The 27,503-nt window shown below is 38.6% G+C and overlaps 2 protein-coding genes across 8 annotated transcripts in view; both read right to left on the bottom strand.

The window, feature by feature from the left end:
* The window catches only part of LOC311620036 (cyclic AMP-dependent transcription factor ATF-7), a 109,904-nt gene that overhangs the window by 45,010 nt on the left and 37,391 nt on the right, over positions 1 to 27,503 (bottom strand). The window lies entirely within an intron of this gene.
* LOC311620051 (phosphatidylinositol N-acetylglucosaminyltransferase subunit P-like) lies at positions 5,272 to 8,299 on the bottom strand. Its single transcript, XM_084879046.1, is given in 3 exon segments — positions 5,272 to 7,713; positions 7,717 to 7,734; positions 7,738 to 8,299. Coding segments are annotated over 3 exon segments (357 nt in total). The 5' UTR covers positions 7,987 to 8,299; the 3' UTR covers positions 5,272 to 7,623.

Below are 27,503 nucleotides of genomic sequence, written 5' to 3'. Positions count from 1 at the left end.
TCAAGAAGTGTTGGCAAGAACGTGGAGAAAAGGGAACCCTTGAGCATTGTTGGTGGGAATGCAGATTGGTGCCATCATTGTTCCTCAAAAAATTAAAAATGTAACTGCCTTAAAAAAAAAAAAAAGAAAAGAAAAGAAAGAAAAGAAAAAGAAAAAGGAAATGAAACTGCCATATGACCCAGCAATTCCACTGCTGGATTTATATACACAAAGAAACATAAAACACTAATTTGAAAAAAATATAGGTACCCCTATATTCACTGCAGCATTTCTCTATATAAAAGCCTAATATGCAAAGTGTCCCCTTGGGAGTTCAACCATCTGGGAGTTTGACTGTTTGCTATGGTGTGCACTGACCACCAAGGGATGGCACGAAATGAAGGAAGGCCCCGGCCACAGCTGCTAGGAACCCTACTTGTGCATGAATTTTGTGCACTGAGCCTCTAGTTACTTATAATAGCCAAACTATGGAAGCAACCCAAGTGTCCATAAATGGATGAATGGATAAAAAAACCTGTGGTACATATACACTCAGTGGTCATATTATTATGATCTCTGAACGCATAATACCCTGGCCATTCAGTGTATATCCTATATAATAAAAGGCTAATATGCAAACTGTCCCCTTGACCACAAGTTTGACCACGAGTTTGGTTGGCCAACTGCCCATGTCCCCTCCCCCTGGCCAGGCTGGCCGGACTCCACCTATGCACGAATTCATGCACCGGGCCTCTAGTACAAAATAATACTGAATGTAAACAGTAATTGAAAAAAATTAAAAATAGCCATGGCTGGTGTGGCTCAGTTAGTTGGGAATCATCCCAGGCACTGAAAGGTTGCTAGTTCGATTCCCAGACAGGGCACATGCCCAGGTTTTGGGCTCAATCCCCAGTAAGAGGTGTGTAAGAAGCAGCCAATTGATGTTCCACTCTTTATTTATTTTTTCTTAATAAATCTTTATTGTTCAGATTATTACAATTGTTCTTCTTTTTCCCCCCCACATAGCTCCCCTCCACCATGTTCCTACCCCATCCTCTGTCCTTATCCCCCACCACTGTCCTCATTCATAGGTGTATGCTTTTTCTTCCTGCACTCCCCACTCCCCCTGAGAATTGTCAGTCCACTCCCTTTCTAGGCCCCTGATTCTATTATATTCACCAGTTAACAATGTTCATCAGATTTTTTATTCCCTTGGTTTTTAGATTCATTTGTTGATAGATATGTATTTGTTGTTCATAATTTTTATCTTTATCTTTTTCTTCTTCTTCCTCTTCTTAAAGAATACCTTTCAGCATTTCATATAATTCTGGTTTGGCAGTGATGAACTCCTTTAGCTTTTTATTATCTGTGAAGCTATTTATCTGACCTTCAATTCTGAATGATAGCTTTGCTGGGTAGAGTAATCTTGATTGTAGGTTCTTGCTATTCATCACTTTGAATATTTCTTGCCATTCCCATCTGGCTTGCATAGTTTCTGTTGAGAAATCAGCTGACAATCGTATGGGTGCCTTTATAGGTTTGCTCTTGCTGCTTTTAATATTCTCTCTTTGTCTTTTGCTCTTGAATTTTAATTATGATGTGTCTTGGGGTGGTCCTCTTTGGATTCCTCTTGTTTTGGGTTCTGTGTGTTTCCTGGACTTGTAAGTCTATTTCTTTCACCATGTGGGGGCAGTTTTCTGTCACTATTTCTTCAAATAGGTTTTCAGTATCTTGCTCTCTCTCTTCTTCTAGCACCCCCATAATTCTGATGTTTAATTCTAAAAGCTTGAAGTTGTCCCAGAGGCTTCTTACACTATCTTCAAATTTTTGGATTATTTTTTTTGCTTTTCCGGAGGAGTGTTTTTTGCTTCTTAGTATTCCAAATCTTTGACTTGATTCTTGTGATCCTCTACTATGCTTTTAGGTCTCTGTATAATATTTTTTATTTCAGTCAGTGTATGCTTGATTTCAAGTTGATCTTTTTACATATTCTCAAGGGTCTCAATAAATTTATCGGCCTTTTCTAGGAAATTCTTGAAACTTATAACTGTGGTTTTGAACTCTATATCCAGTCTTTTGCTTTCCTCCATTTCCTTTAATTGTGGCCTGTCTCTTTGTCTTTGCATTTTAGCTACTTCCCTGAATTAATGGAGTTGCTTTGTGTGCTATGTGTCCTAGGAAGGCCCAGTAGTTCAGCTTCCCCAGTTACCTGTGGTGGATACTCTTGGTGCACCCCTTTGTGGGCTGTGTGTGCAGTCTTGTTGTAGTTAAGCCTTGATCGTTGTTTATATCATTGGGAGGAGTTGACCTCCAGTCCAATTGGCTGTGAGGATCAGCAGTGTTTCCGTTGGCTTCTGTGCTCAGCTTGGATGGGGTGGAGTCTCTGGGTGGAGCAGAGGGCCCTGTTCTCAGTGTCCCGTGGCAATGGCTGTGCGCACCTCTGCTGCCAGACAGTCCAGTTTCTCCCTGAATGAGTCTGGTTCCCAGAGTCTCACCCAGTGCTGGATTTCAGTGAAGTCGAGAGGTTTTATTTTCCTCCCAAACGAAAAAGCTAGCCGCAAGTTTGCTGCCCACCCTCTCCGTGTGCAACAAGTAAACCAGCCGCGTATTCAGCCACCTGCTCTTTCCGCGCACATGGGTCTCTGCACTTCCACAGCTCCTGAGTCTCAGTGTCCTTTTCTCTTTCCTTCTAGTTGTAGGATTTCCACTCAGCCAGCTTTCCAGTGGTCCTGGACGATGTCCGCTCTGTCTTCTAGTTGCAGTTTTAAAATTGTTGTGCACAGCAGCAGTATAGGTGTTTACCTTATGCCGCCATTTTGGTTTCTCCTGATGTGCCACTCTTGCATGGAGATTGCTTTCTCTCTCTCTCCCTCCTTCTATCTAAAAACCAATTAAAAATTTTTAAAAAACTAAATTAAATAAAAATTTTTAAAAGGAAGGTGAGGAGGCAGCAAAGGGAATTTAAAATCAATAAGGAGACAATAGTGCAGGGAAGGACTGTGGAGGAAGCTAGAGAAGGGTGGAGGGTGTTAAGGGGGGATAAAAAGGATCACCTGCAATACTTTCAACAATAAAGACAAATTTAAAACAACATAAAATAAAACAAAATCAATAGGAAGAATTTCTTGACTGAGTGGGAAAGGTTTAAAATCATTCCCAAAGACAGCGGGGGCTTGGGGATGGGAAAAACAGGTAGATGATCAAAGGGCACCAACTTCCAGTTATATGGTGAATAAGTTTGGGGGTCTAATGTACATGTTATCTATAATTAGTAATATTGTATAATATTATATGCTTGAAAGTTGTTAAAAGAGATTTTAAATGTTACCACACCAAAAAAGCAACAACAGTAATTATATGTGAGAGATTGGAGGTTTAACTAACATACTGTGGTAATCATTTCACAATAAACTTACATGTTCTATGTCTACAATATCTCAATAAAACAAACAAACATAAAAAAACAAAACAAAAAACTATTCCCAAATATTTTAAAGGAGTATAAAATACATCATTGTTTTCTGGACTTCTTTTATTTTTGTGACTTTATTTGCTCCTATTTTTCCACTAATGCTTTCTATCCAGGTCAGGATCTCTACTGATATGCAAAGTCTACTTGTTTTCAATTTTGTGCCTCTACATAATCTCCCTATTCTCATACATGTCTTCCCATCTCCCTCAGTTTATCCAAATCCTACCAATTTTTCCAAGGACCAGCTGAAATCAAATTGCTTTCTTAAAAATTTTATTAGCCGAAACCGGTTTGGCTCAATGGATAACGCGTCGGCTTGGGGACTGAAAGGTCCCGGGTTCGATTCCAGTCAAGGGCATATACCTTGGTTGCAGGCATATCCCCAGTGGGGGGTGTGCAAGAGGCAGCTGATCGATGACTCTCTCTCATCGATGTTTCTAACTCTCTATCTCTCTCCCTTCCTCTCTGTACAAAATCAATTAAATATATATTAAAAAAAATTTTTTTTAATTAATTTCAGAGAGGAAGGGAGAGGGAGAGATAGAGAAACATCAATGACGAGAGAGAACCACTGACTTGGCTGCCTCCTGCATGCACCCTACTGGGGATCAAGCCCATAACCCAGGCATGTGCCCTTGACTGGAATTGAATCCAGGGCCCTTCAGTCCGTAGGCCAATGCTTTATCCACTGAGCCAAATCAGCCAGGACGCATCTCCATTTCTAAAGTATATTTCATTATGCAAGTAAGTGAGAATTAGTATAACCTTCCTACTTTTATTTATTTATTTATTTATTTATTTATTTATTTATTTTATTAGATAGCAGATTCCCTTTATTAAAGAAAGGCACCAAGGACAATTTTTGTATGCTGGAGTTATACCACTGTGCATGACAGGACACTGGTGTCATGTATTGTGGGTCAATTCATTTTCTTTGGGTATCTGATTCTATCATTGAACTTAATTTTCTTACCAATGAAAATGTTTTGTATAAAAAATGTCAATTCATAAACAGCAACCTTTTCCTTCTTCATTCCCCAAATTACTAGTAGTAATTTTAACTACATCATTTTAAACATTTTCTTTTAGGATCCAAATAAATTGAATTTTATAGGGCAGAATATCAGCAACTCACAGAAGTCAAGCTGTGTCAAGAACTGATTCCTCATTTTTTGTTTCTTAATATATTTTTATTTTTATTTTTTTTCAGAGAGGAAGGGAAAGGGGAGAGATTTAGAAACACTGATGAGAGAGAAATATCAATCAGCTGCCTCCTGCACACCCCCTACTGGGGATGTGTCTGCATCCAAAATACATGCCCTTCACCGGAATCAAACCTGGGACCCTTGAGTCTGCAGGCCAATGTTCTATCCACTGAGCCAAACCGGTTAGGGCAGTGATTCCTCATTTTATAAAGTTTACTCTACGGTACCTGACAAGGAAAAAAGGTACCGTATTTTTCGGACCATAAGACGCACCAGTTTTTAGAGAAGGGAAATGAAGAAAAAAAGATTCTGAAACAAATAGTGTCCTAAAATATTTTATGTGCATTAAAACCCAACATCACAGTCATAAACACATGTAATCAACCCTGTAAAGTAAACAGCAGCATTTAGAACCATTTTAGAGCCGGGCAAGCACACAGAGACCACACAGAGCCGGGCAAGTAAAAAAACTTTTTTTTTACAGTATATGTGTAGGCTATATTTGGACCATAAGACGCAGGGACTTTTCCCCCCCATTTCTGGGGGGGAAAAAGTGCGTCTTATGGTCCGAAAAATACGGTATATTACAATCATGTTAATAAGCATGGGGAAAGGGGTAAGAAAAGAATATTAAAACCATAGTCAACCTTGAATTGCTGGTTCATCATTATAACCTGAGATTAATATCAATGCATTATTCTACATCATTCAGACCAATGCTACGACTATTCTAAGTAACAGAAGTATTACACACCCAGTCACAGCTGATCACTCATTTTTATTTTGGTTCCTGTTCCCTCCTCTTATTTGTGACAAATGTGAAAAATCATGAGCCCCATAGGTAGTGTCTTGTGCCAAGTAAATTGCAAGAGCCCAATAAATTACAGCAAAAAGGCAACTGAGCTCCAAAGGTAATATAGGCCAACTCTAAGAAACTGGGAAGTGTAGGAAAAAAGATAGAAAATATAATTTCTTATCAGTTTAAGTTGGGAAAGGTTAGGTATTTTGTTTTTAAATATTGCTTAATACTTGAGGAGGATTGAGAAATACAATCTTACTCCAGGTTTCAATGCAATTAGCCTGGTCATCTAAACTTCCTCTATGGGATTGCCTAGTATCACAGTAAAGTAGTAAGTACAAACCTTTCTTTTCCTCTCTTTCTCTTTTATTTTTTATTGGGGCAGAATACACAAAACATAAATTTGCTATCATAACCATTTAAAAATATATTTTTATTGATTTCAGAGAAGAAGGGAAGAAACATCAAAGATGAGAGAGAATCATTGATCGGCTGCACATCCCACACATCCCCCACTGCAGATCGAGCCCAAAATCCTGGCATGTGCCCTGACTGGGAATCAAACCATGACCTCTTGGTTCATAGGACGACATTCAAACACTAAGCCATACCAGCTGGGCACCACTGTAACAATTTTTTAAGTGTACAGGTCACTGGTATTAAATACATTTACATTGTTATGTAACCATCACCACCATCCATCGCCATAACAATGTTCATCTTGTAAAACTAAAACTCTGTAGCCATTAAAGAATAACCCTCAACCCCTTGGCAGCTACCATACTTTCTTTTTTGATTTTTAATTGATTTTAGAGGGAGAAGGGAAAGGAGGGTGGGGTAGGAAAGGTAGACAGAGAGGAAAACATCGATTTGTTGTTCCATTTATGTATTCATTGGTTGATTCTTGCATGTGCCTTGACCAGGATCAAACCCGCAACTTTGGCGTATCAGGACAATGCTCTAACCAACTTAGCCAAGGCCTATATTTTCTGTCTAAATAATTCTGACTACTCTAAATACCTCAAACATGTGAAATCATACTGTATTTGTCTTTTGTGACTTATTTCACTTAGCATGTCTTCAAGGGTCATCCTGTTGTAGAATATAGCAGAATTTCCAATCTTTTTATTTTCATTTTTAAAAATCCTCACCCAAGGTATTTTTCCATTGATTTTTAGAGAGAGTGGAAGAGGGAGGGAAAGACAGAGAGAAATATTGATGTGAGAGAAAAACATCAATTGGTTGCCTCCTGCTTGAGTCCCAACCAGGACCTGGGTCGGGGAGAAGCCTGTAACCGAGGTAGGTGTCCTTGACCAGAATCGAACCCACGACCTTTTAGTCCACAGGCTGACGCTCTATCCACTGAGCCAAACTGGCTAGGGTAGAATTTCCAACCCTTTTAAAGTATGAATACCATCCCTTGTATGTATTTACAACATTTTATTTATTCATTAGTCAATGGACACCCATGTTGTAGATAATTGTCAATAACGCTGCTATAAATATGGGTGTACAAATATCTCTTGAGACCTTGCTTTCAATACTTTTAGTTCCATATAATAATAGTATATACTCAGAAGTGAAAGTGCTGGATCATATGGTAATTCTATTTTTAATTTTTTGAGAAGATGCCATACTGTTTTCCACATTGGTTGTACCATTTTATACTACTACCAAGAGCATGCAAAGGTTCCAATTTCTCTACATCCTCGCTAACCTTCTTTTCTTTTTCTTTTTTTTACATATATATTTTTATTGATTTTTTACAGAGAGGAAGAGAAAGGGATAGTTAGAAACATCGATGAGAGAGAAACATTGATCAGCTGCCTCTTGCACACCCTTTTGGGGATGTGTCAGCAACCAAGGTACATGCCCTTGACAGGAATCGAACCTGGGACCTTTCAGTCCGCAGGCCGACGCTCTATCCACTGAGCCAAATCGGTTTTGGCCCTTCTTTTCTTTTTTAAAAAAATATTTGATAAATATTCTGTCCATTAATAACTAATATTTGAGAACTTTTATCATATTAATGGAGCTTAATGTAAGAGAAGTTCAATTTAAATTTTTCAAAATATTTTAATACTGGGTATTAATAAGAGAGATAATTATGGTCAAAATTATTATGTCATAACTTATAATAAATGTTTGATAGTACATACATATACAATTCAGTTTTTGGTGTAAGGTCCTTTGGCAATCAGAGAGTACATCTGATTTATTTCACTAATAGAAATATCTTTTAATGCTGGGATGACCTCTCACTGGTATTTCTTTTGCTGCTAATTTTTAGCATAGTTATCTGTGACAGTATGAATGGAGTTGAGTGGCGAGGTGCTCATCATGTTTACTCCAAATAAGAGTACATACCCGATTACTATAGTAATGAGGAAGTAGACAGGCAATGCAACTGCCCAATACTTTTGAGGCCAATAGGTCAAGCTTAAGGTGTTCAGCCAAAACTCGGGAACAAAACTCCACATGAAATACAGGACGAAGCCAAATTGGGAGCTTATGAAAAGAACAAAAGCCATAAATAGCTCTTTCTGGCAATGGCAACAGTGAATTTTCCTGAGGCTTTGAGACAATGAGGTCAAGGTGGTCCTCAACCTTGATTCCTTCAAGCGCCCACTTGGGCTCCTTCCAACAGTTCAGCTAGGAGTCGAGGGGCGACAGCGCCCCCTGTCCTGGCACAAGCACACTGCCTATTTTCTTTTCTTAGTAGTCATCATAGTGGGTGTAAAGTGGTAGCTCATTGTATTTTGATGTGCATTTCCCTAATGATTAGTGATGTTGAGCATCACTAATGTTGAAGGGTATTCTTTAAGAAGAGGAAGAAGAAGGAGGTGGTGGAGGAGGAGAATATAAACAATAAAATGGCATTAAATATATATCTATCAATTGAATCTACAAATCAAAATAAATGAACAAGAAATCCAATGAACAAAATATACTGATGAATAAAATAGAATCAGTGGCATGGAAACATGGCACAGACTGATGACTCTGAGAGCGAAGTGGGGAGGAGAAGCAGGACGAGATTAATCAATATACACTAATAAAAGAGAAATATGCAAATTGACAATTCCTCCATGATTACCACCAGCCAAACAGGGGCGAGTATGCAAATTAACCCAACAAAGATGGTTGCTTAATTTGCATACACAGATACGAAGTGGCCAGGTGGGCAAGGATGCCTGCTATGAGGGGGAGGGCGGGGGAGAGGGGCGGGGGGAGCTACAGGAGCGGGGCTCTGGCCAGCTGTGAGCAAAGACTTGCAAAGTTTCTTGGGCAGCGGCCGGGAGCAAAGATTTGCAAAGGCTCCTGGGTGTCAGCCAGCAGCGAGCAGCTGGGAGCAAAGCCAGGGGAAGGAAGGCCTATTTTGCACTAATCTTTGTGCAATGAGCCTCTAGTATCTTATATGCATATATGCCTTACCTATGGTCAAAGACAATAGGGTGGTGAAGGCCTGGGTTGGGGTGGGAACTGGGTGGAGGGTATTGGGGGAAAAAAGGGGTACATTTGTAATACTCTCAACAATAAATACTTAGTATTAAAAAATAATAATAAAATGCTATCATTATAAAAATAAAAATAAAATCTATTAAGACTTAATTTGTGGCCTAAAATATGATGTACTCTGGAAAATGTCCCCTGTGCACTTGAAAAGAATGTGTATGCTATTATTGTTGGTCAGAGTGTTCTTTATATGCCTGTCAGATCAAGTTGGTTTGTTGTGTTAAGTCTTCTATTTTCTTATTTTCTGTCTTGTCTCTCTATCCATTATTGTGAGTGAAGTATTGAATTCTTCAACTATTAATGTTAGTTTCTCCCTTAAATTCTGTCAGTTTCTGCTTCATGTATTTTGACAGTTTATCATTAGGTATTTAAATGTGTATAATTGTAATAGCCTTTAGCTGTGTTGAAACTTTTGTTAATATACTAGAGGCCCGGTGCACAAAAATTCATGTACTGCAGGGGTCCTCTCAGCCCAGCCTGCCCCCTCTCACAGTCCGGGAGCCCTCAGGAGATGTCCTATTGACGGCTTGGGCCCGCTCCCTGCAGTCTGGCTTCCCTCTGTGAGAGGCGACCGGGCCATCATGGGAAGGCGCCGTTCCCATCACCCCACTGCTGCCGCCGCCACTGCCGGCCACTAGCCCTCTTCGGCTCTCGCAGCTGCCGCAGCTTTGTCTGGAAGGATGTCTGTAAGACGTCTGGTCTATCCGGTCTAATTAGCATATTACCCTTTTATTAGTATAATGTCCTCTTTATTTCTTATAACTTATTTTGATCAAAGATTTACTTATTCTGCTGTTAGTATAGCTACCAACTGCTCTCTTTTAGTAGCCATTTGCATGGGACATTTTTGGCATCTGTTCACTTTCCACTGAGCCAAACCGGTTAGGGATGGCATCTGTTCACTTTCAACCTGTTTGTGTCTTTGGATCTCAACTGAGTCTCTTAGAGACAGCAAATAGTTAGATAACGTTTTTATCCATTTCTTTTGATGGAAGAGTTTATTCCATTTGCTTTACAAGTAATTACTAATAAGGAGGAACTATTGTCATTGTGCTCTTTGTCTTCTATATGACCTATAGCTTTTTTGTTCCTCATTACTGTTTTCTTTTTTAGTTGATTTTTAAATGAAATGTTTAAATTTCTTTCTCATTTCCTTTTGTGTATATTCTATAGTTACTTTCTTTGTGATTACTATGATGATTACATTTAACAGCCTAAAGTTATAATAGTCTAATTTGAATTTATGCCAATTTAACTTCAATAAATGCAAAAACTGTGCTCCTTTACAGTTTTTTTATTTTATTTTATTTATTTTTCACAGAGAGGAAGAGAGAGGGATAGAGAGCTAGAAACATCGATGAGAGAGAATCATCGATCAGCTGCCTCTTGCACACCCTCAACCGGGGATGTGCCCGAAACCAAGGTACATGCCCTTGTCCAGAATCGAACCCGGGACCTTTCAGTCCACAGGCCGACGCTCTATCCACTGAGCCAAACCGGTCCCGGCTCCTTTACAGTTCTTAACTCATCCCCCCTTTTGGTTGCTGATATCACAAAATTACATCTTTATACACTGTAGGCCCCCAAACATAAACTAATAATTTTTAAAAATACATTAGGCTCTTAAATTATGAAGAAGATTTGAGGTTACAAGTTAAAGTTACAGTAATATTAACCCTAACTAGTTTGGTTCAGTGGTTAGAGTGTTGGCCTGCAGACTGAAGAATCACCGGTTCGATTCTGGTCAAGGGCACATACCTCAGTTGCAGGTTCGATCGCTGGCACTGGTCAGAGTGTATGCAGGAGGCAACCAATTGATGTGTCTCTCTCACATTGCTGTTTCTCTTTCTGTCTCTCCCCCTTCCTTCCATTCTCTCTAAAAATAAAATCAATGGAAAAAAATATCCTTGGGTGAGGATTAACAGAAAAAAAAAAAAAAAGAAGTAAAGTTACAGTAATATTAGCTTATGCATTAATTTTTTTCTTTAAAAGTATTAGTCTTTTGCCCTAGCCAGTTTAACTTAGTGGACAGAGTGTTGGCCTGTGGACCAAAGGGTCCCAGGTTCGATTCTGGTCAAGGGCAAGTACCTTGGTTGCCGGCTCCTTCTGAGGCCTTGTCAGGGTGTGTGCAGGAGACAACCAATCAATGTGTTTCACTCACATTGATGTTTCTCTCTTTCTTTCCCTCTCTCTTCCACTCTCTCTAAAAGATCAATGGAAAAATATCCTTAGGTGAGGATTAACAACAACAAAAAAGTATTATTAGTCTTTTAAATCCTGTAAAAAAGCAGAAAGTGCAGTAACAAACCATTATTATAATAATTCTAGCTTTAGCCCTGACCGGTTTGGCTCGGTGGATGGTGCGTCGGCCTGTGGACTGGGGAGGTCCCGAGTTTGGTTCTGGTCGGGGGCATATGCCTTGGTTGCGGGAGCATCCCTGGGAGGGGGTGTGCAGGAGGCAGCTGATGGGTGTTTCTCTCTCATCGGTGTTGTGGACTCTCTGTCCCTCTCCCTTCTTCTCTGTGAGGAATCAAGAAAATATATTTTTTAAAATTCTAGCTTTATAATTTCCCATATACTTACCTTCCTTGAGATTCTGATTTCCCCCCACAGCTCTGAGTTTACTTTCCAGTGTCCTTTCATTTTACTTTCCAGGCTCCCTCGAGCATTTCTTGCAGGGCAGGTCTAGTAGTCACAAACTCTCTCAGCCTTTGTGTATCTATGTCTTAATTACTCCCTCACGTTTGAAGGGCAGTTGTGCTGGACAGAGGATTCTTTTAAAAATATATATATTTTTAATTGATTTGAGAGGAAAAGAGAGGGAGGAAGAGATAGAAATATCTATGATGAGAGAGAATCATTGATCGGCTGCCTCCTGCATGCCCCAAATTGGGGATTGAGCCCACAACCCAGGCATGTGCTCCGACCAGAAATCGAACTGTGACCTCCTGGTCCACAGGTCGAGGGATGCTAAACCACTGAGCCTTGCCGGTCAAGCTGGATAGAGGATTTTGCATATATTGGTCCTCTGTCTTTTGGCCTCCAAATATTTTTATTTTCTGCTTCTTGCTCTCAATTATTTCCACTCTCCTATCTTCAAATTCACTGATTCTCTCTTCTTCCCTGCTCAAATCTGCTCTGAATCTTTCTAGTGAATTTTTCATTTTAGTTATTGTACTTTTTCAGCTTCAGAATTTCTTTTTGGTTTCTTTTTAGGTTTCCTATTTCCCTGATATTTCTGTTTTGTTCACATATTGTTTTCTTGACTTTCTGCACATCTTCCTTTAGTTCTTTGAGCATCTTTAAGGCAGTTGTTTTAAAGTCTTTGTCTAATAGATCTGCCATCAGGTCTTTTGCACAACAGCTTATTTTCCCCCCTTTTAATGGGTCAGAATTTGCTCTTTCTTTATATGCCTTGTGACTTTTTGTTGAACATAGGTCATTTGACTCTAACAAAGTTGTAACCCTGAAAATCAGATTCTACCCTTTCCCCAGGGTTTGCTGTTTTTTGTAGTAATTGTTTTTGTGTTTTTTTATTGCTTAGGGTTAACCTGTGTGCCAACATTCGGCCTGATGTGTACATTCAATGTCTTCTAAGGTCTTTATGAGCCTTTCCTTAGGCATGCACAGTCACTTTCTAATTTTCCCCACATATGCAATTGTTTTTTAATATCCTAGTCTTTAATGCCTGGTTTCTGAAAGGAGAAATAGTTAAAAATAAAGGGGGAAGGTGCTTTAAATGCCTTAGAAGTCACATCAGCCAGAGGGGCTTATCACAACGCAGGGAGGTGCCACAAAATGGCTAACAACCTCTTTGTCTACACCTCTATGATCAGAAGCAACAATCAGCAATCAGAGCACAGATCTCTGATATTTAGAGGAAAGGCAAAAATGACCCCATCCTCCAGGAACATATATACAATGGCCTGACTGGGAATGGGGATGTATAACTTCTCCTGAAATCGACTAAAATTAGCCACAATTTTTCTTTAATTCTTACCCTGAAAGTTGCAAGCCTTCAACAGACTCCAGAGTGCCACAACAGTTATATCAGACAGATCCTGCCTGATATATTGTGTGGATGGAAGACAGATTCCTTGTACCTCCTATCCTACCATCTTCCCAGAATCCGTTCATTTCTTTTTAATAATATTCTCTTGTGACTTTTTTCAGTAAGGCCATAAACTAAATTCTGTGTCCAATTACTTTGAAACTAGAAATCTGTATGACTTGGCTTATCAGGCCTCTCTGGTCCTGAAAAGACTGTTGTCTTACTTGCTAGACTGCTTGGGGGAAGGACAGAGAAAGGGAAGAGGCAATAGGTTTGACGAAGGCACCATTGGTTTCTTAACCCACCCTCATTTCCAACTCTTCTCCCTTGTCTTCTACTATAAAGGCAAAAAACAAAAAACAAAAGCAAGTCTGATACTCGTTTCCCAGCCTCCCATGCAACTAAGATTAAACCTGTCACAAAAATTCAGGTCAATAAGACACAGAAATCCAATGGCAGTAGAAGACTGTAACTCTGGAAAAGCTTTTGTTTCCTTATAAAAGAGAAAGATAGTATCTCAGCTGATTAGAGCTACTCAGTTGTTCAGATACACCAAGGATGCAGGTTTGATCCCTGGTCAGGGCACATCATTAATCAACTAATGAATGCATAAATAAGTGCAACAACAAATTGATGTTTCTCTTTCACTCTCTCCCCACTCTAAAAAAAAATCAATAAACTAAAAAAAATATTTTTTTTTTTTTAAAGAAAAGGGGAAGGTAGCCCTAGCCATAGCCAGTTTGGCTCGGTAGATAGAGCATCGGCCTGCGGACTGAAGGGTCCCAGCTTCCAATCTGGTCAAAGGCACATGCCCCGAGTTGGGGGCATGCAGGAGGCAGCCAATCAATGATTCTCTATCAACATTGATGTTTCTATCTCTCTCTCCCTCTTCCTTCCTCTCTAAAATCAATAAAAATATATTTAAAAAAGAAAAGAGAAAGATAGAAAAGGAGAGTCCCTGTGCTTCTCCTTCTCTTTTCTTCCTCACCCCCTAATTCTGAGGTGACAAACTTGAGACTAAAAGGTAAAAGCTAAAAGTGGTGAAGCAGAGAGGTAGAAAGAACCTAGATCCTTTTGCTTAATTGCTCTAAAAGTCCTAATTCTAGACTTCTTTTGTTATAAGGGTTCACAAAATTTAAAGCTACTGTTAGGTACTTTGCAGCTGCAACCATTCCTAACCAATAAATGATGATTTTCAAGATATATAGATTTTTCCTCTTTTTCTATTTAAGGAACTTGGAAACTGAAATATGTAAGGAAGTATATCATTCTATATCTTCATGAGTATCTATCAATTGTACTCTAATGCAGACTTCCATTTTTCACTTTCACATAGTATACCAAATAAATTACTCTATCTCATCATTTCTTATTGCCGCAGGGTTCCTTAAAAACAATGGTTACATACTATTTGGGGGGTTTTGGAAGGCCGAAATGGTAAGAGAGAAGCAACTTATGATGTTGCTCTTGAAACTGAGGCAGTTAAAAATCACTCTTCTCTAAGGTTTGGAGTTTTAGCTTGAGTCACATCTTTTCTTAGTTCTGGCTGCTCCCCTCCCTCAATACATAATGGCTGGCTCTTTACTAAACTCCAGGCCACTCTTGGGAACTATGCTTAAGAATTAACAACAATATTCATTATCTTTCCTTGGATGGCAGCTACTTTCTTGGATGGATTAAGTGCTCAACAAACTTTAAAGGATCAGTGCCTTGGAGCACAAAGATTCCAACAGAATTCAGCAGGGCTTGGTTCTGTGTCAGTTACATAGCTAACTGCTTTTGCTTTAACGGTAGACTTTTTAGTATTCTGCTTAGTGGAGGTACCATTAAAGTTCCCAAAGGAATAACTTGAGTTTTTAACAAAGCAAGGAATGCTTCTTTTTGGGCTAAAGTGATTATCACTCAGTAAAAGTCCCGACATTACCCATTTATATTTTTCAATATCATCTCTCTTCTCAAACTATTATTAGAATATTACGAGGTATAGAGCTTTCGAAAAACACATCGGACATGTTTATCTTCTACTTTGCTCCACAGTAATAAGCAAAGCCATCCCTGGAGCTCACATATGGATTGGGAAGGCCAAGGATACAGTGTGAACAACATGGACCATAACCATTAGATTTAGGCAAACCTACTATACTGTGTTTTTCTCAATTGGGCTACTAAAATTTTCATTATGGAAAAGGAACTCTCTAATCTAGGGTGGGGAACGTCCAGCCCGCAGGCCACAATCATCGGTCTAGCCCTACCAAGGCATTAGGGGTGAATTAATTAAATGTTTGACCAAATATAGCAGGCTAATTTTTAAGTTGATAATTTTGTATGGCCGGCAAATGATATTATAAATATCTAAATGGCCCTTGGCAGAAAATGATTCCCCATTCCTGCTCTAAACACTTCTTGATAATACAGGAGATTCTGAATGCTTACAATGAGCTGAGCAGAGCATATACAAGTCACAGTATCGAGCCTACAATGACTTTAAGGGCTTATACAATTTAGTACTATAATGGTTAAGCCAAAATAAAAATTAAAGCTGAAGAGGCTAGAGGGAGGGAAGGAGAGAAACAATGAGAGGAAGGGAGGGGGGGGTGGGGAAAGATATATTCTTCAGTCTCCAAACTCACTCACTCACTCACAAATAATTCCAAACTGCAGCAATGTTTTTGTTTTAAACAAGTTACCTAAGCTTAAGTCTCCAGAGCCTTAGCAAGAGGTTATAGGATGGTAAAGAAATAGACAAAGACTTAAATGGTTTGGCAGGTCTCTTGAATAAACCAGAAGCTTGTAGGTAGGGAAGGATGTACTGAATTTGGCTTGCCACCTTAATTTTTCCCCAGTTTATTTTTATTTGTTTTATTGTTTAAAGTATTATATATGTCTCATTTTTCCCCAATTGGCACCCCCCTCCCGTTTCTTTACCTAATGTAGTATTTCCCTCATGTGAAAAACGGAAGAAGTAACTATAAGGAGCTAGCTACTTTCCCCCCATGTCAGAGACATGGTAAAAAGGCATAATTTCTAGGGACCAGGGAATAAAAGTAGTAAAGATTATTAAATATCTTTACTTTAATGACTACTTAATTTTAATGTGCATAGGTGTTTGATTCAGACTAAACATAGTTTATGTCTCTATATTTTCATTATGAACTGTAATCTGGGCAATTTGCCTAAACTCACAAAGCTTCTGTTTTTTCATCAAATTGTAAGAAGAAATGTATTCTCTTCATATGATCATTAGCAACAATCAATTCAATTGTAAGTATCAAACACTTAGCTCTGTGCATTTCACACACTAAATGCTATTTTTTTTAAAAAATGGACATGTTCTTAAATTTTATATTAACAGAGTATATGTTAGTATGAAATGCAGAAGGAAAAACTGAAAATGATAGACTCATGAAAGAAAAAGTCAGGCCAACTTAGTAGTGACTACAATAAAACAAAAGCAGTTATATAGTGCAATGCAATATCCTTTGACCAACATGTTCATGTTTCCCTTATCCACAGCCACTGGTAATGATTCTGTTCTCTGGTTCTATGAGTTTGGCTATTTTAAAGTTTATGTGTAAGTGAGATCATACTTTATTTATCTATCTCTGTCTACCATATTTCATTTAGCATAATGCCCTCAAGATACATCCACGTTGTTGCAAATGAAAGGATTTCCTTTCTTTATTATGGCTGAATAATATTCCATTGTGCTCAGACATCCCTCAGAGCAATATCCTTGCCTATATGTCCCTAGGGCAAAGGAAATAAATGAAAAAAACAAGCAAATGGGACTACATCAAACTAAAAAGCCTCTGCACAGCAAAACAAACGATCGACAAAATGGAAAGGGAACCCACTGTATGGGAGAACATGTTCTCCCGTACAGAACCCACTGTATCCGAGAACATCTAAGAAGGGCTCAATTTCCAAAATATACAAAGAATCTAGACAACTCAACACCAATAAGACAAAAAAACAATTAAAAATGTGCAAAGGACCTGAACAGACACTTCTCCAAAGAGGACATACAAATGGCTAATAGACATGTGAAAATATGTTCAATATTACTAATCATCAGAGAGATGCAAATCAATACCGCAATGAATTATCACCTCACACCTGCCAGGATGTCTACCATCAATAAATAAATAAACAAAAAATGCTGGTGAGGATGTGGAGAAAAGGGAACTGCACTGTTGATGGGAATACAGACAGACTGGTGTAGCCACTGTGGAAACAGTATAAAGTTTCCTCAAAAAATTAAAAATAGAATTGCCTTTGAACCCAGCAACCCAACTTCTGGGAATATGCCCTAATAATTCCAAAACATCAGTCAGAAAGAATATATGCAACCTTATGTTCATAGAAGCTTTATTTATAATAGCCAAGATATGGAAACAGCCCAAGTAGATGAGTGGATAAAAGAGCAGTGGTACATTTACACAATGGAATACTACTCAGTCATTAAAAAGAAGGAAATCTTATCTTTTGCAACAGCATAAATGGTCCTGGAGGGTATAATGCTAAGTGAAATAAGCCAGTCCGAGAAAGGCAAGTATCACGTGATCCTACTTAAATATGGAATTTAATGCACAAAATAAACTGACAAAACAGAAACAGAGGCATGGATATATTGCTACCTTAATTTAATGCAGAAAAAAATTCTTACCATTACTTGTTGACTTATTTTGCTTATTGATTATCTTTGTGTCTACTTGTAAGGTTTTGAAATAAAACCAGGCAAATAGGAAACTCCTTAAATTTTGAATGTTTGCCTTATAGTCATGAGATATTTTTTTAGAATATTGGCCACTGACTAGAAGGACAACAGGCAGGCAGGGGAAAAGAATGGAATCTATGCTGCCTAGGAGTAATGCTTATCCACATGCTTCGTTACTGTCATACTAGTAGTGATTCAATACTAAAGCAATACATCAGTTTCCCTAGGAACTGCCCCTGCTAACCACTCCAGCCTCATCTCCTGCTGCTCTCCATCACCATTTGTGCTCCATCAACAGCAAGCTACCTACAAGTTCTCCGAATGTACTGTTTATTTCTTTCATGTCTGACATTCTCTTGTGTGTGGAATGTTTTCCACCTTCTCTGTCTGGCAAATTTCTCTTTATCTTTCAAAACCACTTAAAACAAAATTTCCTCCATGAAACTTTTCCTGATGTTTATCAGACCTTTCAGTACTTGAAAATACTGTACTTATATTACATTTATCATATTATAATTTAATTTAATTGCAGTTATGTGCCTGACTGCAATTATAGATATTACATTATAGATATTCAAATTTTTAAAAATTAATTGAACTCACAAGAGCTAATAGAGGTCTGACTGAATTGAGAAAATTATTCATGAGCTAGTTTCAGGAAACCAGCCACCAGACTTATTCAAAATTGGAGATATCTGGCAAAATACACAAAGGGGAAAAAATGCCATTTTATTATTTCAATAGACTCATATTCAATTTGTGATTGTGGTTTAAAATGATAACAAATTGTTATTATATACAATCTCCCACCCTATTATATCAGAATGCAGACAAACCAGGAGGTACTAATGGGTTCTTATTAACCTTCATCTAACATTACAACAGTCCCATCTGTTAGTTTGGGAAAGGAGTAAGGATAAACATAAAAGCAGACTAATGGGCATCAGGGAAGAAGTAAGACTCTGGTAACTCTTAGTTTTCACTTCTTGGTAACAACTCACTACAGCAAGTTGTAGATTTCAACCCCAGTGTGGCAGGCTGATAATGGCTACTATATTAGTTGCTACAGCTTCCTTGACAAAGTACCACAAATCTGGTGCCTTAAACACAACAGAAATTTATTGTCTCACAACTCTGGAGGCTAGAAGTCTAAAATCAAGACGTCAGCAGGGCTGGTTTCTTCAGAAGGATGCATTCTATGCTTCTCTCCTAGTTTCTTGTGGTTTGCTTGTAATCTTTGTTGTTCCTTGGCTATGGCAGAATTAACTCCAATCTTTATATGGTTCAGTTTCCTCTTTTTATAAGGATACTAGTTATATTGGATAGGTGCCCACCTTCCTCCAGCATGACCTCATATTAACTAATTAGAGCTACAATGATCTTATTTTCAAATGAGGTCACATTCTGAAGTATAGGCCTCTATGTAGTAAATTAATTGAATCAATAAACAACTTCCCAAACAGAAAGCACCAGGCCCAAATATTTCCTTCAAAAAAAAAAAAGGAAATAAAAAAAGACAACATTTAAGGAAAAAATTATACCTATTCTCTATAATCTCTTCCAAAGGATTAGAAGCAGAGGGAATACTTTCTTACTTATTTCTTACTCTATGAGGCCAGCACTACCCTAATACCAAAACCAGAGAAAGGCATTACAAAAAAAGAAAACTACAGACCAACATCTCCCATGTACATAGATGTGAAAATCCTCAACAAAAAAGGAAATAAAAAGTATACAACTTGGGAAGGAAGAAATAAAACTTTTTTCATAGATGACATGATTGTCTGTGTAGAAAATCCAGAAGAAATGAAAACAAAACAAAACAAAACAAAAAACCCAAACAAAATCAAAGAACTAAATATATATTTATTGTCAAGATATTAATTCTTCTCTAACTTGATCTATAGATTCAATGAAATCTCTATAAAAACACACACACACAAAACAGCAAGTAATATTGTGGGTATCAACAAATTGACCCTAAACTTTATGTGGAAAGGTAAAAGACTCAGAATGTCCAATACAATATTGAAGGAGAATAATGCTGATAGACTGACATTATCCAACTTCAAGACATAAAGCTATAGTAATCAAGACAAGATAGTATTACTGAAACAACAGACAAAAATATCAATGGAACAGAAAAGAGCCCAGAAATATACCCACATAATTATTTTTAACAAAGGAGGAAATGCAATACAAAGAAGCAAACATGATCTTTTCAACAAACAGTGCTGGGACAATTGGACATCCACATGCAAAATATTAAATATAGACATCGACCTTACACCCTTCATAAAAATTAATTCAACAATGAGAGAGAATCATTGATCAGCTGCCTCCTGCATGCCCCCTACTGGGGATCGAGTCACAGGCATACGTTTAAAATACAAAATTATAAACTAAAAGATAGCAAGGAGAAAACCTGGATAATCTTGGGTTTGGCAGTGACTTTTTAGAAAAAAAAATATCAAAGGCATTTACTCCACAAAAGCAAAAATTGATACACTAAAGTTCATTAAAGTTAAAAACTTCTCTGTGAAAGACAATGTCAAGAGATGAGAAGACAAATCACATGGCAATAAAAAATATTTGCAAAAAATAAATCTGATAAAGGACTGTTATCCCAAATATACAAAGAATTCTTAAAACTCAACAATAAGAAAAAATTTTTTTTTAAATGGGCCAAAGATTTTGACAGACCTCACCAAGAAGATATACAGATGGCAGCTAAGCAAATGAAAAGATGCTCCACATTGTATGTCCTCAGGAAACTGTAAATTAAAATAAAAATGACATAACCACTACATGCCTATTCAAATGGCTAAAATCCAGATCCCTGACAACTCTAAATGCTTGTGAGGATATGATGCAATAGAAACTTTTATTAGAAAACCAAGATGGCGATTGTTCTCCTTGGTATTCATCCAAGGAGTTGAAAACTCTGTCCACACAAAAACCTGCACATGGATATTTACAGCAGCTTTGTTTATAATTGCCAAAACTTGGAAGATTTTGCTGCCTCACACAACCACTTCAAAACTACAACGAAAGGACAAAACGGGTACCATCCAGAACCTCGGGAAGGCTGGTTGAGTGGAAATTATACAACTAGAAGGAAAGAGAAAAGCACACTGAGACTCGGAGGAGGAGCAGAGGTGCAGAAGTGAAGTGCAGAGGTTTGGAGGAAGGCACACGTGCGAGGAAAGGGCTGGCAACTGAGTATGTTGTTGTCTTTTTCTTTTTTTAAATATATTTTATTGATTTTAAAGAGAAAGGGAGAAGGAGAGAGATAGAAACAACAACAATGAGAGAGAATCATTGATCAGCTGCCTCCTGCATGCCCCCTACTGGGGATCGAGCCTGCAACCCAGGCATGTGACCTTGGCTGGAATCAAACCTGGAACCCTTCAGTCTGCAGGCTGACGCTCTATCCATTGAGCCAAACCAACTAGGGCGCTGTTGTCTTTTTTAATCGAGAGGGAGACACAAGCTCCCAACTGTTCTGAACTCCAGTTTTGGACAGGACTCTGGGGACCCAGACTCATACGGGGAGAAACCAGACTGTATGGCAATGGGCAGAACTCAAGGGCGGCTTTCTCTCAGAGATCTCAGCGATCATTGTTCCTGCATGGTGCCACAGGACATAGAGACATAGGACCTCTTCCAGGCAGGGCTGTCAGCCATTGCTGTTGCTCCACCCTGGTGATTCCCTGAGACCCCACCCCATCCAATTTGTGTGTAGAGGCTTCTGCATATGCCTTTGCAATCTGAAACCTAATGTATGCAGCTGGGTCAAAGAGCCCAAAAGCTTCCAAAAGAAGACCCAACACTTGACAGCAGCTTGCATTGCTTCACAGCTGGGCCTCATCTGGGCACCTCCAAACCCAAAGAGAAGGAATCTGAAGATCTCTCTGTACCTCCTGCTGGATGGCCTCTGTCCTTAGAGATCCAAGATCCAAAGTACCCAGTGGTCAGAGAGAGACCATCCAGACTACAACTCTTCAGATCCATAAGAGACACACTCAGGGGGCAGACTCAGTGAGTGCCAAAGCCCTACTGAAGCAAGTCTTATCTCATAAGGGTGTCTCCAGCACAGAAGTTCTCCCATCATAGACACAACTGATCCTCACAGCCAACTGGCCTGGAGGTCAATTCCTCCAGTGATACCAACAACAATCAAGACTTAACTACAACAAGACTGCACACAGCCCTCAAAGGGGTGCACCAAGAGTGTCCACCTCAGGTAATTAGGGAGGCTGAGCCACTTGGCCTTATAGGACACCTAGCACACAAAGTCACTCTATCAATACAGGTAAGCAGCCAAAATGCAGACAAAGAAACAGGTCATAAATGAAAGAAATGGAGGAAAGCAAACTACTGAATATGGAGTTAAAAACCATGGTTATAAGGTAACTCAAGAATCTTCTAGAAACCTCCAAGAAATTTAGTGAGACCCTTGAGGATATGAAAAAGGACCAATTAGAAATTAAGCATACACTGACTGAAATAAAGAAAAATATACAGAGATACAACAGGAGATTAGAGGATCCCAAGAATCAAGTCAAAGATGTGAAATACGAAGAAGCAAAAACACCCAACTGGGCCCTAACCTGTTTGACTCAGTGGATAGAGTGTCGTCGGCCTATGGACTGACAGGTCCCAGGTTTGATTCTGGTCAAGGGCATGTACCTTGTTGGTGGGCACATTATCAGTAGGAGATGTGCAGGAGGCAGCTGATCGATGTTTCTCTCTCATCGATGTTTCTAACTCTCTATCCCTCTCTCTTCCTCTCTGTAAAAAAAATCAATAAAACATACTAAAACAAACAAACAAAACAAAACAAAAAAAACACACACACATACACACACACAAAAAAAACAGAACACCTAACTATTGTAGAAAAGCAAAAAGAAAAAAGAATCCAAAAAGTTGAAGATAGTGTAAGGAGCCTCTGGGATAACTTCAAGCATACCAACATCAGAATTATGGGGGTGCCAGAAGAGAGAGCAAGATACTGAAATCCTATTTGAAGAAATAATGACAGAAAACTTCTCCCACATGGTGAAAGAAATAGACTTACAAGTCCAGGAAGCACACGGAACCCCAAACTAAAGGAATCCAAAGAGGACCAAACCAGGACACATCATAATTAAAATTCCATGAGAAATAGAGAAAGAGATAATATTAAAAGCAGCAAGAGAAAAAACAGTTAGTTACCTACAAGGGAGTACCCATACGACTGTCAGCAGATTTCTCAACAGAAACTATGCAGGCCAAACTGGAGGGGCAAGAAATATTCAAAGTGGTGAATAGCAAGAACCTACAACCAACATTACCCAGCAAAGCTATCATTTAGAATTGAAGGTCACATAAAGAGCTTCACAGATAAGAAAAAGCTAAAGGAATTCATCACCAACCAGCGTTATATGAAATGCTGAAAGGTATTCTTTAAGAAAAGGAAGAACAAGAAAAAGGTAAAGACAAAAACTATTAACAACCAAGTGACAACAAATACATATCTATCAACAAGTGAATCTAAAAAATCACATGACTAAAAAGTCTGATGAACAGAATAAACTGGTGAATATAATAGAATCGGGGCCTAGAAAGGGAGTGGACTGACAATTCTCGGGGGAAAGGACTGTGGGGGGTGTGGGAAGAGACTGGACAAAAATCGTACACCTATGGAGGGGGGTAAGGGCTGAGGGTGTCGGGGGAGAGCCAGGTGGAGGGGAGCTATTGGGGGGAAAACAAAAACAACTGTAATAATCTGAACAATAAAGATTTATTAGTAAAAAAGAAGCTTTTATTAATTGCTGGTGGGAATGGAAAATGGTAGTCACTTCGGTAGACAGCTTGTCGGTTTCTTATCAGAGTATACATACTCTTACCATACAATATAGCAATTGTTCTCTTTGGTATTTATCCAAAGAGTTGAAAACTATGTGCACACAAAAACCTGCACATGGATATTTACAGCAGTTTTGTTTATAATTGCCAAAACTTGGAAGAAAACAAGATATCCTTCAGTAGGTGAATGGATAAACTGTGGTACATCCAGACAATGATATAGTGTTCAGTGCTAAGAAAAAAAAGAAGAAAAAGAGGTATCAAGCCATGAAAAGACACAGAAGAACCCTAAATACATAATACTAAGTGAAAGTTGCTAATCTGAAAAGACTACTTACTATTATATATCACCCCAACTATATGGCTTTCTGAAAAAGAAAAACTATGGAGACAGTAAAAAACAATCAATAGATTACCTGAGGTGGGGAAAGGGATAGGGGAGTGTGAACAGGTGGAGCACAGAGGATTTTGAGGGCAGTTAAAATACTTTGTATGATAATAATAGATACATATCATTATACATTTGTCCAAACCCATCAAATGTACAACACCAAGAGCAAACCCTAAGGTAAACTATGGACTTTGGGTGATTGTGATGTGTCTTTAAGTAAGTGTAGGTTCACTGGCTGTAACAAATACAGCACTCTGGTGGGGGATGTTGATAACGGGGGAGGCTGTGTTATGAGTTGGGGAAAGGGATGTACTAGTATATATGGGGTATCTGTATTTTCTGCTCAATTTTGTTGTGAATCTAAAATAGCTCTAAAAATACTCTTAAGAAATTGAGAACCACGAAGTAAAAGTAAATAGCTTGTTGCATTTTTATGCTCATAGAGTGCTCAGGAAAAAAGTCTCAAAAATTAAGCCTGAAGTAGAATACTCACTGCTATTTAATCTAATTTAAGACAGAAAAGCACAGCATAGCAGAAAGTCCAGCTTCCAAGCAAGAATTATCTCTTTGACAGACTCCAATCCAATTATGCCCCAGCCACTGATTTTTCTATCACCATTTCCCCTTTGATTCAAGACAGCATCCATGACCTTCTGTTCATGCGGTAAAGAAGAAACTGCTTCCCAGAAAGGCTTAGCCTACTGCATTTTACTAGATAAAGAAAAAACAAAGAGCCATTCAACTCTGACAAGCTGATTACTGTCTGTGGAGGGGCAAAATGCCTCCCATAGGACTAGGGAATAGCCAACAAGGTACAATATGTTCGAACCTTTAACCACAGCTCTACCAAGAGATGCTAAATATGTGCACACTACTCTCTCTCTCTCTCTCTGAGAAGTTGCATGTGAACGACTGAAAGTAAAGGCCTCATAAGGCCTGATCTGGCTGTAGTTTCAAATGCATATAAAGTACAAGAATGCTGAACTAAAGTCTCCCCTTTCCACTTTTGCAATTACCTATATGTAAAACTTAGAAGAAAAGGAAAGGCTTAAGAGGGAATAGCTAAATTAAAAAAAAAACAAAACCTAGAGCATCGGCCTGCGGACTGAAAGGTCCCAGGTTCAATTCCGGTCAAGGGCATGTACCTTGGTTGCAGGCACATCCCCAGTGGGAGGTGTGCAAGAGGCAACTGATTGCCAAAACCGATTTGGCTCAGTGGATAGAGCGTCATCGGCCTGCGGACGGAAGGGTCCCAGGTTCGATTCCAGTCAAGGGCATGTACTTTGGATGTGGGCACATTCCCAGTGGGAGGTGTGCAGCAGGCAGCTGATTGATGTTTCTCTCTCATCGATGTTTCTAACTCTCTATCCCTCCCCCTTCCTCTCTGTAAAAAATCAATAAAAGCCAAAATCTAATACAGTGCCTTATAAACACATATTTAGAACCTAGATCCTTGAACATTTGAGAGTAACCACTTTTACTGTCCCCTTCCAATTCAGCCTAAGTGGACTATAATCTCTTCCTTGATCCTAAGAAATACCTTGGAAATGAACTAAAATGTCTGAAGTTATAAACACAATACACTGAGAAAATGAATGCACACAGATTACCACTGTGTAAAAAAACGATGCCCAGAGAAGTGACAGGTGTCTAATACTATCTGCCCATTCTGGTATTATACAGATAACTCCACCTAAACTGAGATCTTTAAAACTATCTCAGCAACTCTTTTCACTTGATTCAAATATAACTCATGCCTGTTAAAGGTGTTATTTTTTTGTTTGTGGGGGGGAGGGTCATCAAGCTTGATAACAGAGACACAAAAAGGTGGTAACTGAGGCTTAGCATTAAAGAGACCTTTAGCCCTAGCCGGTTTGGCTCAGTGGATAGAGCATTGGCCTGTGGACTGAAGAGTTCCAGGTTCAATTCCGGTCAAGGGCATATGCCTGGGTTGTGAGCTTGATCCCCAGTGGGGGGCATATAGGAGACAGCCGATCAATGATTCTCTCTCATCATTGATGTTTCTATCTCCCTCTCTCTCACTTCCTCTCTGAAACCAATAAGAAATATATTAAAAACAAATAAACAAACATAGACCTTTAAAAAAAATCATCCAGCCCTAGCCGGTTTGGCGCAGTGGATAGAGAGTTGGCCTGTAGACCAAAGGATCCTGGGTTCGATTCCAGTAAAGGGCATGTACCTTGGTTGCAGACTCCTCCCTGACCGACCGGAGCCCTGGTCAGTTTTGTGCAGAAAGCAACCAATCGATGTGTTTCTCTCACATTGATGTTTTTCTCTGTCTTTCCTTTTCTCTTCTACTCTCCCTAAACATCAATGGAAAAATATCCTGGGGTGAGGATTAACCAAAAAATAAAAAAATCATCCATTCTATTGAGCTGTCACTGTCTGTCCAATAACCTCATAGGAGCCAAGTTTGTAGTCTGTTGCTGCCTTGAATACCTTTTGCCTTTGCATTTATCGTTTTACAGGAACTCTTGTCAGGGAACACACACACACACACACGTATATGCATACATATAACTAACTGGCCTGTCCGAAGCATCCAGTAAAATAAACAAATGAGATCTTTGGACACCTATAGTCATTATTTTTATAGTTTGTTACCTTGTCCAAAAGAGCATTCTCAGCTCTGAAGCCAAGAATTTGACTTCACCATCAAAGGTAGAAAAGATAAGGTAGTCAGATATTTCCTGCAATTGAATGCAGAATTAGTTTCAAATAGTCCTCAGTTATACAATGAATCATCAGAATCAAGAAGGAATATATATATTTTAAGCAACTTTCCAATAAAAGATAAAGATATTCAAACAAAACATACAAAGGATTCCTTTACTATAAATATAAACTATGAGACTCCAATCTCTTTTGGTCCTTTATGTGTACTTCAACATATTTTTATCACATTATTTCACATAAATATTTTCATGTATCTATTTAATCATAAACTTTCACTTCCAATAATAAATTTTTGTCCACTGCATTAGCACACCACAGTTTGTAAAGAAAGAGCAGATATAGGGCAGTGCTATAAAGTCAAAGAAGGAGAGGATGTGAAATATAAGTGGAAAATAATTACATTATTCAACAAGTAAGATCCTTCATGTATCTATATATGTAAAAAAACATCAGAGAATAAACAAGCTAGCAATCACTGGATAAAACTACATCTCATTGCACTGTTAAAGTACTTCAAATCATACCCTAATTCCACCTTAGTCATATTTCCTCTTGTTACCAATTAGTATAACAGCTACTCTAACAAAAGCTGCACTACTACATGGCACTACACAAAGCAAGATACCCAGAACCCATTCTTTGCATTTGGGAACTTACAAGCATAAAACTAAGATGGAGAAGAAGGAAATATGAATCAGGAAGTGATCCAGTCTAGAACTCACAAAGATGACTCCACATGCTTCTTTGGGCCTATTAATGGAGGATGCTGAAACTGTGATTTTTAGGTTCCAGTTTTCTGTATTTCTAGTTGGCCAAAAATTAG

The sequence above is a fragment of the Pipistrellus hanaki genome (assembly GCF_964339955.1).
Source record: "Pipistrellus hanaki genome assembly, chromosome: 3".
Taxonomy (NCBI): Eukaryota; Metazoa; Chordata; class Mammalia; order Chiroptera; family Vespertilionidae; genus Pipistrellus; species Pipistrellus hanaki.
The sequence above is the reverse complement of the archived record's forward strand: the minus strand, read 5'-3'. Positions and strand labels throughout refer to the sequence as shown.